Genomic DNA, 12358 nt, shown 5'->3' on the forward strand with positions numbered 1-12358 from the left:
TTTTTTTTCTCCATCTCTCTTTCGCTTTTTACAATCATTGCACCATGATCATTACCAACCGTACAAAAAAAAACATCTAAAAAAAAACCACTTCTTCCTCAAGTCATTAAAGGAAGACATTGCCTTGGATCGGTCGAGTTGGTCTTTGAAAAGCGTTCGTAACCGTTTTTGATAAAATGCATATGGGTAGAAAGATGTTGTAAAAGTAGAATACAATGATCCACACAAACATGCCTCGAAATTGCACGGTTTTCCTTTTACCTCGTCGACTAATACGGTCAGCCATTTTTGGGAGTCAAGTTTTTGACTCCCATAAATGGCCGAATGTGTTAGTTCGCACAGTAAAAGGAAAACCCCGCAATTTCGAGGCAAACTTGTGTGGATCATTGTATTCTACTTTTAAAACATCTTTCCAACCATATGCATTTTATAAAAAACGGTTACAAACGCTTTTTATAGACCTACTCGTCCGATCCAAGGCAACGTGTTCCTTTAATCAAAGTTGATTTAATTTACCTATGGGTCTCGATACATGACCTTTTGACAATATTTAACCTCAGCCGATTCCCAATAAGATTCAGGGCCCAATATTTCATAGAGACGATTTCTTTCTGACTGCACGAGTTTCTATTTCATGGTGCTGCGAACCGAAGCACACGAAAAGGCATGCCATCCTTCCGGTGCTTACTGTACGAAAATTTATCACAGCCAAAAACTGTGGCAAACAAAATTGTAAAATTCTCATTGAGACAAATATGTTATATGACCACGAATAGGAGCTAAAGGTAGGTTTGAAAAACTTGGGAGGAGGAAGGGGGTAGGATATTTGTTGCAGATCCCCTATGGACTCTGAGAGTAGTGCATTATAATCATGAGGTATGGTGGTATGTGAGTGCCATACGCTGCGACAAACTGCTACCCGTCCTCTTTTATCCCTCGTCATGCAATAGCACACCACAATCTCAATTTTAAACGTTTATGTATCGCTCAGTCACCAGGTATTTTTCTAATTGCTTTTTAGTGTTTTTTTTTTATTGTAATTATATATAGCCAAAGAAAATATTTTTAATGTTTCAATGTTTTTACTGTATGCGAGCATTTTAAATACCCTTTTTGGGATCTAATAAAGAAATGAATTTAACAATTTAGTGAGGATTTAGCAGAGATTTAGATAATATACAACTTCTTATTATCACAATTCTGCCCGAGCGGTCACCGAGTCAGTACAAAAAAGCTAATCATCCAAATAATACCAATATTAAAAATCAATTTTGTAAATCATGATGTTACAATTGCTGTACCTTCCACTTAAGTTTCTCCTCAACATTTTACTTTTTACAGCTAAAGCAGTGTTCATAATTTACACCAAGCGCAAAAAGCGAAAAACATTTTCTCACGTCAGCTGTAAGAAAAAACAAGGCATTTTTAAAAATATCGCACGGATCAGATTTGTTGGAATTAATTTCCTTCTTTTCCCAAATTTGTTACGAAAAACTTCATACACGGAATAGTGGAAAGACCATGGTAAAAGGTAAGGGAAAAAAATCTAAGTGTCCTCTTTTTTTGCTTTTAAAATTAATTTACATCTGTACATTTTGACCTTTACACGATAAGTATCTAGCACATTCATTGTATAATTTCTCTGTATCAATTTCCTCCAATACTTTAATTACAACTAGCTGCAACTTTAAACAAGTTTGATAACTTCCCTAACATCTAATTCCGACATGCAAAGTTTCAAGTCCCACTTCAACAGAACTTGGCACTAATGACATAACTTCTGCTCAAATTATCCGGCTGTCAGACAAACATTCCACTACTTAAGCAATCACGCCATCATCAACGCGCCACATGGCACTTGTAGTAATACTACTCATAGTTACTTGCGAGTAAACATAAAACGTTGACTCACGTACGCACGCATACATTATTGAAATGGTTTCTGTTTGTCTTTAATCCGGGTGCTAAGCTTTTATTTTTAGCGACTAATTATGCAATTGCGCGAGCAAATAAACCACCTCACAGCAATGACAGTTTGAAGGCGCCCTGAGTTATGAAAGCATTCAAACAGATCATTTTTGGAAGACATAAGAATTGTATAAATTAAACACTGGTCCCGGAATATCCCGTGGAAAAAGCTTGACAAGGTTTTAAAAGTCTGCCGCTATGTCAGCAGACACCAAAACCATTGCCTTAAGCATATCTACTTTTGAATTGGTATTTACAGAATTCTAGCACAACACATTGAATTATGCGCATGCGATCGCCCTTCTCCGCGTGCTAATGCAGAATTTCTGTGCTAGCTGTGCAAGCAAAGAATGCCTTGTGACATGGAGTACTCTTGTGCCCAAGCGAAAATTCCCCTGTAATCCATGAAATGGTTGCATGCCTTGCCGAAGGACGAGGCCAATGTGCCCTCTAGTTCTTATCACTCTATGGTACAAGGTGAGTGCGCAAAAACAGCTTCCTTATGCGGCTACAGCTGTGGCTACAGATGTCTCTAAGTGTGTTGCTAAGGATGCCCTATATTTCACTGCACAATGTCGCGGAAATCCAGCCGTAGCCAAAGTCGGCAATTTGGACACTGACTTAATCTTTTATTACACACTTGTAGAGCTGTAGAGCTTTATTAGGCTTTTTGAGATGTTGTGGACACGATAGGAGTGCACTGGTTTGGTTTGGGTGTATACAGACAGATTTACCCAAATCCAATGGTGTCATGGTGCTGTTTCCACTGTATCTCAAAAACGGCTTATTCTAAACTGTCAAGAAGAACTCGGCATTCACGTTTGGAAAACTCACATTTGGAAAATTCACACAAATACCGTAATTACATTACAGCCCATTGTCGCCAGGTACCACATGTACACATAGTGACATTGTTGGTTATAAATCCTCCTGGTATAACAAGGTACCAGACTAGTAATCATCCAAGCCTCAATTTGGGTTACGTTGAGTTAAACGACAGCAAACCAAGCTCCAACATGTTAAAAGGTACGCATCGCTTTCAGAGGTACGCATTGCTTTCAGAGCTGATTCCTATTACAGGGCCATTCAGATGGCAAACAAACCTTTTTTTTTGTGAAATAAAAAACAACAGACAAAATAGCCAAGGTTTCGCTGACAAATACTTTCCAGGGTTCAGCTTGTCAGATCCCTTTATCATTCTTTCTGTGACGCTCTTCTTCTTCATTATTTTTTCTTTTTTTTTCATAAATTTTTCCGCTGTGCTGCAGCAGGTTGTTGATTTTTTCCTGATTGACTTCTGATGTAAAATCAACGTCTGAAAAGAAAAAGAAAAATTTAGCATCTTTTAAAAATAAGTTTGAGTACAATTGATAATAGCAAATACAATATGCAATTCTTACATAGCGATTTTCATACAGATGCTTTAGCGCAAATACAAAATGACTAAACATTTTAAAATAGTAGAAACTAGTTCTATACAAAGCGTTTTTTTTTTTTTATAACAATTAAAGGCGCTCTCATAGGAGCCCTGGTCATTCATTAATTCATTAATGGTTTATTCTTTTCTTTTAAAACAACTTTCCCATGGCGACCAAGGGTTGAACTCCAGACAAATATACAGACAATACACAATTTTAAAAGAAGCAGAACAACAATTCACACTCACTTACAAAATTGAGACATCAAAATTGGTTTAGTAGAGAAAATATTCAAAATAAGTCAAACAAAAATTGTTCGAAAAATAACTGCTCACTTGTGCTAAGCAGAAAAAAGAAAGACAACAAAACTTTTGGGCCAGGGTTTTGACATGCGTTGAATAAAACTGTGAGATTTGGAATTATTTCCGGTAAATTTACCCAAGGAATTTGCGAGCTTCTGCTGGTCTGTCCACGGCAATGATGATTAGCTTGCCGTCCCGGAGACCAACGAGGATCTGGCTTTTGGTTGGTACTACGCTAACGCAGTGTAAAGCTACTTTGAGAGGCATGGTAGTTAACACTTCAAGGCTGTACACAAAAAATGAGAACAAATAATAGAATAATAATAATATTATTAGTTTTATCATTTTTTTTATATATAGTATAGGTTTTCTCGGTCAAATTCAGCAAATGAGCAGTCAATTTCATTTTCATGCGTTCGAAGTAAAGCTGTTTTGCCTCTCCAGTTATTACCGCATTTCAAATTCAGAATTCGGCCATTCAATTTCGTTTTGAGTCGAGTCAAATTCCTGTAGAACTCTGTTCAATTTAGCGTATCATCATTCTTTTGTTGTGACACACACGCCTCAAGGAGCATCTGCGAATTTGAATGCTGCTTTGATTATTTCTTAAATTGAATGATTATTTTTTTTTTAATCGAATGACGCAACATTACATTTAACTAATCATAAAACAAAATCGAATTACACTTTTCAGTAGCATTCGATTTCACACGAAATAGAATAGCTCGATGGTTAAATTGGCTGCTCATTTGCCAAAATTGACCGAGAAAACCTTTACTTTTTACACCCAAAGGGCGTCTCAAAGGGTTTTCAACATTATTGACCGGGAATCAAACCCACGATTTGCCAGAGCTTGAGTTCCTTGCTCTTATCGACTCGGCCATAACAACCCAGAATGAGGAGGTTGTTTCGTTTCTGACAATTAATATCGAGGAGGTCTGAGGAAAGGAAGGTTAATAGTTTCCGAGTTTCGTCCCCAAAACTCTCAAAATCTTTAAAAACAGTGGACACTATTGGTAATTGTCAAAACCCAGTCTTCTCACTTGGTGTATCTCAACATATGCATAAAATAATAAACCTGTGAATATTTGAGCTGTATTGGTCGTCGGAGTTGCGAGATAACTATGAAAGAAAAAACCAGCCTTGTCACATGAAGTTGTGTGCTTTCAGTTGCTTGATTTCGAGACCTCAAATTCTAAACTTGAGGTCTCGAAATCAAGTTCGTGGAAAATGACTTCTTTCTCAAAAACTACGTCACTTCAGAGGGAGCAATGTTTTATATTGTCAACCTCTCCCCATTACTCGTTACCAAGTGAGGTTTTATGTTAATAATTATTTTGAGTAATTACCAATAGTGTACACTGCCTTTAATGGAGCTTTCCCGTAATGAAAGCGGTGGGAAATAAGCAAACCAGAGGGTGAAACCACTCTACATATAGGGGCAGACAAAAAAGCGTACCAGAACATTCTCCTGATGGTGACATCTCCTTTGTCATCAGCAGTCAGAAGAAACTCTCCAATACTATCTAGATGATTGATCTTACTAGAGACAATAGCAGTGCTCAGGTGTTTGCCGTTAATGGAATACACATGCAGCGAACACACGTCCTGCAAAACAGATCATTGTTGATTAGGTTCATGGCTGAGGAATACATGGCTGAGTTCAGGCAGAGTGTGCTAAGTGAATAGTGTGCTGTTGGCACGCCCGAACAATGAGAACACGTCCCGAGAACAATACGCTTGGAACAGGATCACACACCGCCTTTTTATACAGGGATCAGTCGAGAATAACACTGTACAAAATGGCGCTACATTATCATTGTTCGAGCGGAAGACACATGAACAGCGACTTTATGTTTTACTCATCTCTCAAAAACTACAGAACCTCGGCAAGTAATGTTTTAAGGGAAGCTTTCTACCACCATTATCAATGTATGTTTAATGTGGATGTTTGGGTTTTGTCTCGTACAAAAAGTACACAAAACCTTTAAAAAAATGAAAACATGTTTTGACTCTGAGTACCTGGGTATTTTTCTTGCTGTGTAGGGGTGCACACAGTGCAGCTATGTGACCCTCGTTGGAGATAGTAAGGCACGGTATCGAAATGGGGACTGGAAGGTTCAGGGCCGAGGGGCGTAACGTCCTCACGTAGTGACCCTTCATGATGGTGTGAATGATGACTGTACTATCCTGAAAGATGGGAAGTCAAATCAATTTGGATTAATTCAATTCATTCATTCTTTTCTGTTAAATGTTACTTAATGATATTGTTGCTTTACTCAGTAGCAAGTGTAATTGAATTGAATGGGTTTATTTAAAAGTCACATGACAACCAAAGGCTGAATTGAGTGATACATAATATTAATAATAATAATGACAACTTATAAAGCACACAAAACCATTTAAGTGCTCTTACTAGCTAAGTACAAACAATAACATGAAACGTAAGCCTAAGCTAAGTAGAAATCCAGAATATGTGGTCAAAAAAAACCAATACAAATGCAATATCTAAGAATACGTGGGAACATTCCACATACAATTTAAAAACTTTACAACCAAACAATTATTAAAAAGATACATTCAATAAAAAGGAATTGTACACATGCACATATATTTATGAATATGTAAATCAAACATTAAAATTATTTAAAAATTTACATTTGAAAATTACCTCGGGGGAAAAACAATAATTGGCAAGAACAAGGTGATTTGGCGCAATCTACAGCCAACAATACCAGAAAACACAGGGGCGAACATCTTCTGCATGGTAAGTGCATTGGGTTCTTTTAGGTGCAATAATAATCAATCAATCAATCAATCAATCAATCAATCAATCAATCAATCAATCAATCAATCAATCAATCAATCAATCAATCAATCAATCAATCAATCAATCAATCAATCAGAAACATTTATACAGCGCCAAACTCAACAAAAACTGTTCAAAGGCGCTCAATACAGTTTACATGAAGTTAATTAAAATACACTTGTTGAAAAAGATATCATTTTATAGCAATAAATACAAAAATAATGATTCAAACAAATGAGTCATTTAAAGTCCCTTGACAAATCACTATAACTTTATGTCCCATCCGAAGGACAAAGCAATAGTGGTTAAGAGTCTTACGGAAATAAGTGTCAAGACTGGGACTCAAATCTGAACTCCAACTTCATGGCTCTTTTTACCGCCGAATTCTGCGCTTATGATCACCATTCTCCGGCAAGCACAGAATTTCTGCGGTAGCTGTATAAGCAAACCCATAGTAACGTGGAGTACGCACGCACACAAGCCCAAATTTCCCGCTAACCCATGAAATAGCTTGACAAGTAAAGGCATAACAACAATAGACAACATAAATAAAATTTCACATATTTGCAGAAATATAAAAATGTAAATGAGTGAGGGAATGTAGAAAGTACAATAGATAAAACAGAAGGTAAAGCAAGTTATCTGGACCATCTGCAATTAAACTGCTTAATTGCACTAGGCAGAAAGGAATCCTTAAATATGTTGGTCTTTAGTCATAGTTGTCAGAACCTGTCTGAGTGATTTGGGCTAAATTGAGGGTTCAGAGGGTGGCTAGGATCACAACAAATCTCAATGAACGGACTACATTAACTATGTAATCATGACTCAGAAAAGAGCTCAGAATCACGAAAAGGGCTAAAGGAGGTTTAGACCCATTGAGACGATAAAAGGGTATCTTAGTGGACTACCTTAGATGCAGAGACTGCCATATCAAGCTCGGTGCTGATCGCTACACAGCATATCTCATCATCGTGACCATAGAGAGTCTGTACAGGCTGGCTACCGACTCCGCTGGCTACACCACTCTGATGATAAAACCAAAACAATATCCTTCAATAATATAATATTGTTGGCTCAGAACAATAAGGTTATCGGTAATTTATTTATTTATTTATTTGTTTATTTACATGTACCAAATGATAAAGCACAAGGGAAAATGACTGGGTACATTTTTAAATGATTTTGGGTTGGACAAAGAAAAATTGACTAGAGCGGGATTTGAACCAACTCTACCGGCGCTCTACCAACTGAGCTATCTAGCCCTATGTTGGCGGTCTCCCTATTTTGTCAATATCTTTGTTCGGGGGGTGCCTGTCAGAAGCCATTCAACCGCAAACTGCCGTGTAGCCAGGGATCACACCCGGGTAACGATACAACCTGGGAAGCGGCAGACAGGGGATCACCTTAAGGGGATGCGACTTTTTATATCAGATATCAAATAATAAACCACAAGGGAAACTGACTTTGTTCAACCCAAAATTATTTACATGAACATGTACGTCATCTTTAATGAGGGTAAACTCTGATCAGCACCCAGCACTGCTTTCCATGGAGACCTTTAGTACAAAAATTATATAAGTAAAAAACAATATCACACCATGGTGTCCTGCTTAAGAGAAAAATGAGTATTAGGCCGTGTCCGAAACGACGACTTCGGCTACAGCTACGGCTAGATCGCGCGCGTCTGCCTATTCTTCAACACTGGTAGACGCGCTGATCTAGACGTAGCTGTAGCCGAAGTCGTCGTTTCGGACACGGCCTAAGTTTGGATAAATACATCAATTTACATCAACATTCTCGTTTTTTCTTAGGAAACTGAATGTTTCTTTAATGTCAACAATTACTTCAGAGACCACCCTTTATGAATAAACTCCATTCACCAAGAGCTAAAAAATAATTTTTATTTATTTTAATTACTCAGCATATGAATTTAATAAAATCCCATTTTTCCTGAGATGCTTGAGAAACCTAGTTTAAAGTTTGAGTGGCCGGGGCACGGTCGTTCACCCGCTGGAGCTTTGCAACATAGACTGGTCCGCTGTCTCAATGGTATTCTCCTATTGACTCTTACAAAAACAAACCATAGTCTGTTGTATTTGACAAGCCTGACCCCACCCATGCGAATATTCATCCGCCCCTGGAATGGTGGAATAGACCCTTCACACAACGAACTTCCTAAAGCAACTTTCCGTCCGCCATGACCGGGGCCAAAGTAGCACTTGTGGGGGTACTAAACATACATATTTTGCATGACTGTGTAAACAACGAGTGACCCTTGGTGAAACTTTCTGATCAATTGGAGGCGCCCGTCATAGTGTCAGCACCCTCACAAGTGCGTCTTTGACCTCCTGTTATGGCGGACGGAAAGTTGTTTTAGGAGGTGCGTTCCATGTTGTGCAAAGGGTCTATACTAACTCTAGATCGTCTGGCCATCTGGAAGAGTGTGGGATTGCTACCAGTTAGTTTATCCCCCGGTATATTACTAGTACTTTGAGATAAGCATTGGCAGTTGTCAAAAATGGCAGGGTTTTATTATAACATCCAAAATGGATTCTTGTGCACTTTAGGGTTAAATTAAAAATAGCGTAGTTCATACCTGATATGAGATCTCCCATATCATGCAAGTTGTATCTCTGGATCCCGTCATCAACTGTATGCCGCAATTATCCAGCGCCAGGCACGTGACAATGTCCGTGTGGCGTACCACATGTGATAAGAGTTTACCCTTGGCGACGTTGTACACTCTCAGACTGTTGTCCCAGTGTCCTCCTGTCAGAAGGAGCTTTGCATCGTGGGTAGAGGCAAACAGGGATGGGGTAACCTTTAGACCGGGGGCGAAGGGCCCACAGACAGACTTCCTCATTCTATAAATGAACAACAATGCCAATAGGTCTGAGCAAATAATACTAATAGTAATAGTAATTAAACACATTTATATAGCGCCGAATCCATTGCAAAAATGCTCCCAGGCGGTTAACAATTCAAATAAGAAAAACTATAACATTCAATCATGAAAAGTAAAATCATGAAAAAGTAAAAAAATAAGATCCACAAAATTTCATTAATATTAAGCAATATTAAAAGATAAAGTATACAGATGTATGAGCAATCAATAACAATAGAAAAAACACATAAAATATAAAAATCCTGAAAAGTAACAATAAGATCCGCTATAGACAAAATGAAATGAGTATAAAATGATAAAAGGATACAGGGATCGCACAAAATAGAAAGCGTAAAAACCAAAACCGTTAGAACCACCCAATACAATTGACAATGCTAAATACAAAAGCAAGGCAATAAGATATTTTAACAAATGGTCTTGCCTTAAAAAAAAAACATTTCAACAGACTTCCACACACAATCGTGTATAAAGAAAGGAAAGCATACATTGTACACAAGGAAATATTAAACCAGTGCACAATAACTACACATGCTTATCTCAACTCATTTGGAAATAAATATGTTTGGAAAGATGTTTATAGAGTAAATTATAGTGATTCACAAAAATTTCCCTCAAAATTATGATGTTTTCATTTTTACACAATCTGCCATTTTGTAAAAACAACATTTTGTACTCAAAAAAGTTACATATTATACCTCAACAAATACAAGTACATCAAAAGGCACAGTAAAAGTGAAACGATAACACAACAAACCAATCAATATCATAATGAAAACAATAATTATTCAAGCAAAAATCACACAATAATTATAAAAGCACCACAAGATCAGGAGGGCAACTAGATGGGCAAAAAAACATCTGAATGAATAGAAGAGGGGCATGCAGGCATGGGGGATAAATCAACTATCATTTAATACGATGTGTCACGGCCTACTTGTAGCACCGGATTAAGAGCACCGAATTGAAGCTCCAATGGTTCTGATTAGCAGAGTGTGGGTTTGAGTCCCGGTTGTGACACTTGTGTACTTAAGCAAGACACCCAACCATAATTGCTTCGTAAAGTTGGGGAAGGGGGGGGGGTGGGGTGGTGCTTTCTGCTCTACCAGCCAGGCCTCCGATAGATAATACCCAAGCATACATCTGTAAGACTGTAAAGGGGATAACCCTGTTTCAGCCCAGGAATAGATGGCAACGGCCCCTGGAAAAATAGTTCATTTGTAGCCCACACCTTGAAATGTCCTTCAGGCCTCGTGTGTCTGGCAACTTGCATAACAAAAAAATAAAATAAAAAAATAACGGAACTTACTTTGCATTGATCAAGGAAGAATCTCTCTCGAATGTGAAGTAATTGGAGATGGATTTATCATAAGGTAGCCATCCGTGGGCTCCGACTGTGCCTTTCTCAGTGACAGTCACCTGGTTCAATCAAAGAAGAACCCACAATAGTTTATAAATCATGTTCAATTTGTTAAAGGGTTTGGGTACTTTTTGTAGGACGCACAACACAATGTCCACAGATTTACATGGGTTTGAAGATGATGATGGTAGAAAGCTTCCTTTAAAAAAAACTTGCTGAGGTGCTGTTTTTGAGAAACGAGTACAACAATGTCACAAAAATAATTTTCGTCTCAGTTGCCCCATTTCACAAAGTGCCCCCGGTGGGATTTGAAATGGGTCCTAGAGGTGGCAGGTAAGGAAAGACAACCACTATGCCAACCCGACCACCCAACTCATGATAAAAATGTGACTACTAACCATAATATCAGGCATCCCTTGGTAGATGAAGGACTTTGGCTGGCTCCTTGGGACGTTCACATACACCAAGGGGTCACTGTCTGACGTTGAGCCCTCCACAAAGAAGGCCTTCAACTCACTCAGGTGATCGAAGACATTCAGGAGCTGCGTCTGGTTCTTGGAAGCCTTCTTGGCGATCTCCTCGATACTGAGACGTCTTGGATGCGGCTCCTTCAGGAGTTGGCAAGGGGTCTGGCCGAAGTTGTTGATCATGCCTTCTACGGCTTCCCTCTCTAGGGAATCCTTGATGGCGTCCAAGTCAACTGCGCCTGTTAATCAAGAAATTCTCATATTTAAAGGAACATTGCAGAATTGGGTTTCGCTAACAAAACAGTTGCTGGCAGTGTAAGAACTTTATGTAATCCACCATAAACATAAACTGACAAACCTGTAGAAGTTTGAGATCGATCGGCCATCTGGGTCACGAGAGAATGGTGAAAACCGGTTACAAATATTGCATTGCATCGATGCCAAAACAAACATGAATAAAACGCTCACTGAGCTCCAAACTCCAAACGCCCAGACAGAAATATTTCAAGGAATGTTTTCAACTATCATTATCATTAGACCGTGTAAGTTATGTGTAAATCTGTGATCTTCATGTTTTTTGTTTCTTACCAATTCTGTAACGTTCCTTTAATGAATGATAATAATATGGCTTTTATATACTTATTTTTATTTTTATTTTTTATGTATTGGTATATACATACAAAAGGAAAGCAGCAGTAGCTGAAAGGGTCACTTAACATTGGTTAAATTAAAAAACATGTAAAAATATAAACAATCACATATTAAAGGGCAATAGAGTAAAAAAGTACAAAATTTACAAAACCCTTCATAACAACTGAGTAGTTGTGGAATGAAAGATTTCTACAACTCACTGGTACAATGGTAAAATGTCAGAACAATCACAAGACAAATTAAAGGGACATATAGCGCCCTTAACCCTTTAGGGGTCCCGATGCGCTTTAAAGAGGTTAACAATTTAAGCAAGTTAAGAAGTACACAGAACAATTTAAGATAAACAGATTAAGAATACTTAAGAAAATTACAAACATCCAAACAATGATACAAAGTTTAAGCAAGTTAGGAGAATTACCAAACAGTTGAATTAAAAATGCTCAAGGAAATTACAATCGTCCGATAACAATGATATAAGCTC

General features: G+C 38.0%; 1 protein-coding gene across 2 annotated transcripts in view; it reads right to left on the reverse strand.

Annotated features, from left to right (window-relative positions):
- Window positions 1-443: 443 nt before the first annotated feature.
- LOC117291945 (neurobeachin-like protein 1) overlaps window positions 444-12358 on the reverse strand; it is a 70921-nt gene continuing 59006 nt past the window's right edge. For both annotated transcript variants that reach the window (XM_033773967.1, XM_033773966.1), the window contains exons 46-53: window positions 11158-11465; window positions 10709-10818; window positions 9094-9361; window positions 7406-7522; window positions 5711-5878; window positions 5148-5296; window positions 3825-3974; window positions 444-3283 (exon numbers count right to left, since the gene is read on the reverse strand). In XM_033773967.1, the coding sequence (XP_033629858.1) occupies window positions 3277-3283; window positions 3825-3974; window positions 5148-5296; window positions 5711-5878; window positions 7406-7522; window positions 9094-9361; window positions 10709-10818; window positions 11158-11465 (1277 nt within the window). In that variant the 3' untranslated portion in view covers window positions 444-3276. The remainder of the gene's footprint in view (window positions 3284-3824; window positions 3975-5147; window positions 5297-5710; window positions 5879-7405; window positions 7523-9093; window positions 9362-10708; window positions 10819-11157; window positions 11466-12358) is intronic.

The sequence above is a fragment of the Asterias rubens genome, chromosome 6, assembly GCF_902459465.1.
Source record: "Asterias rubens chromosome 6, eAstRub1.3, whole genome shotgun sequence".
Taxonomy (NCBI): domain Eukaryota; kingdom Metazoa; phylum Echinodermata; class Asteroidea; order Forcipulatida; family Asteriidae; genus Asterias; species Asterias rubens.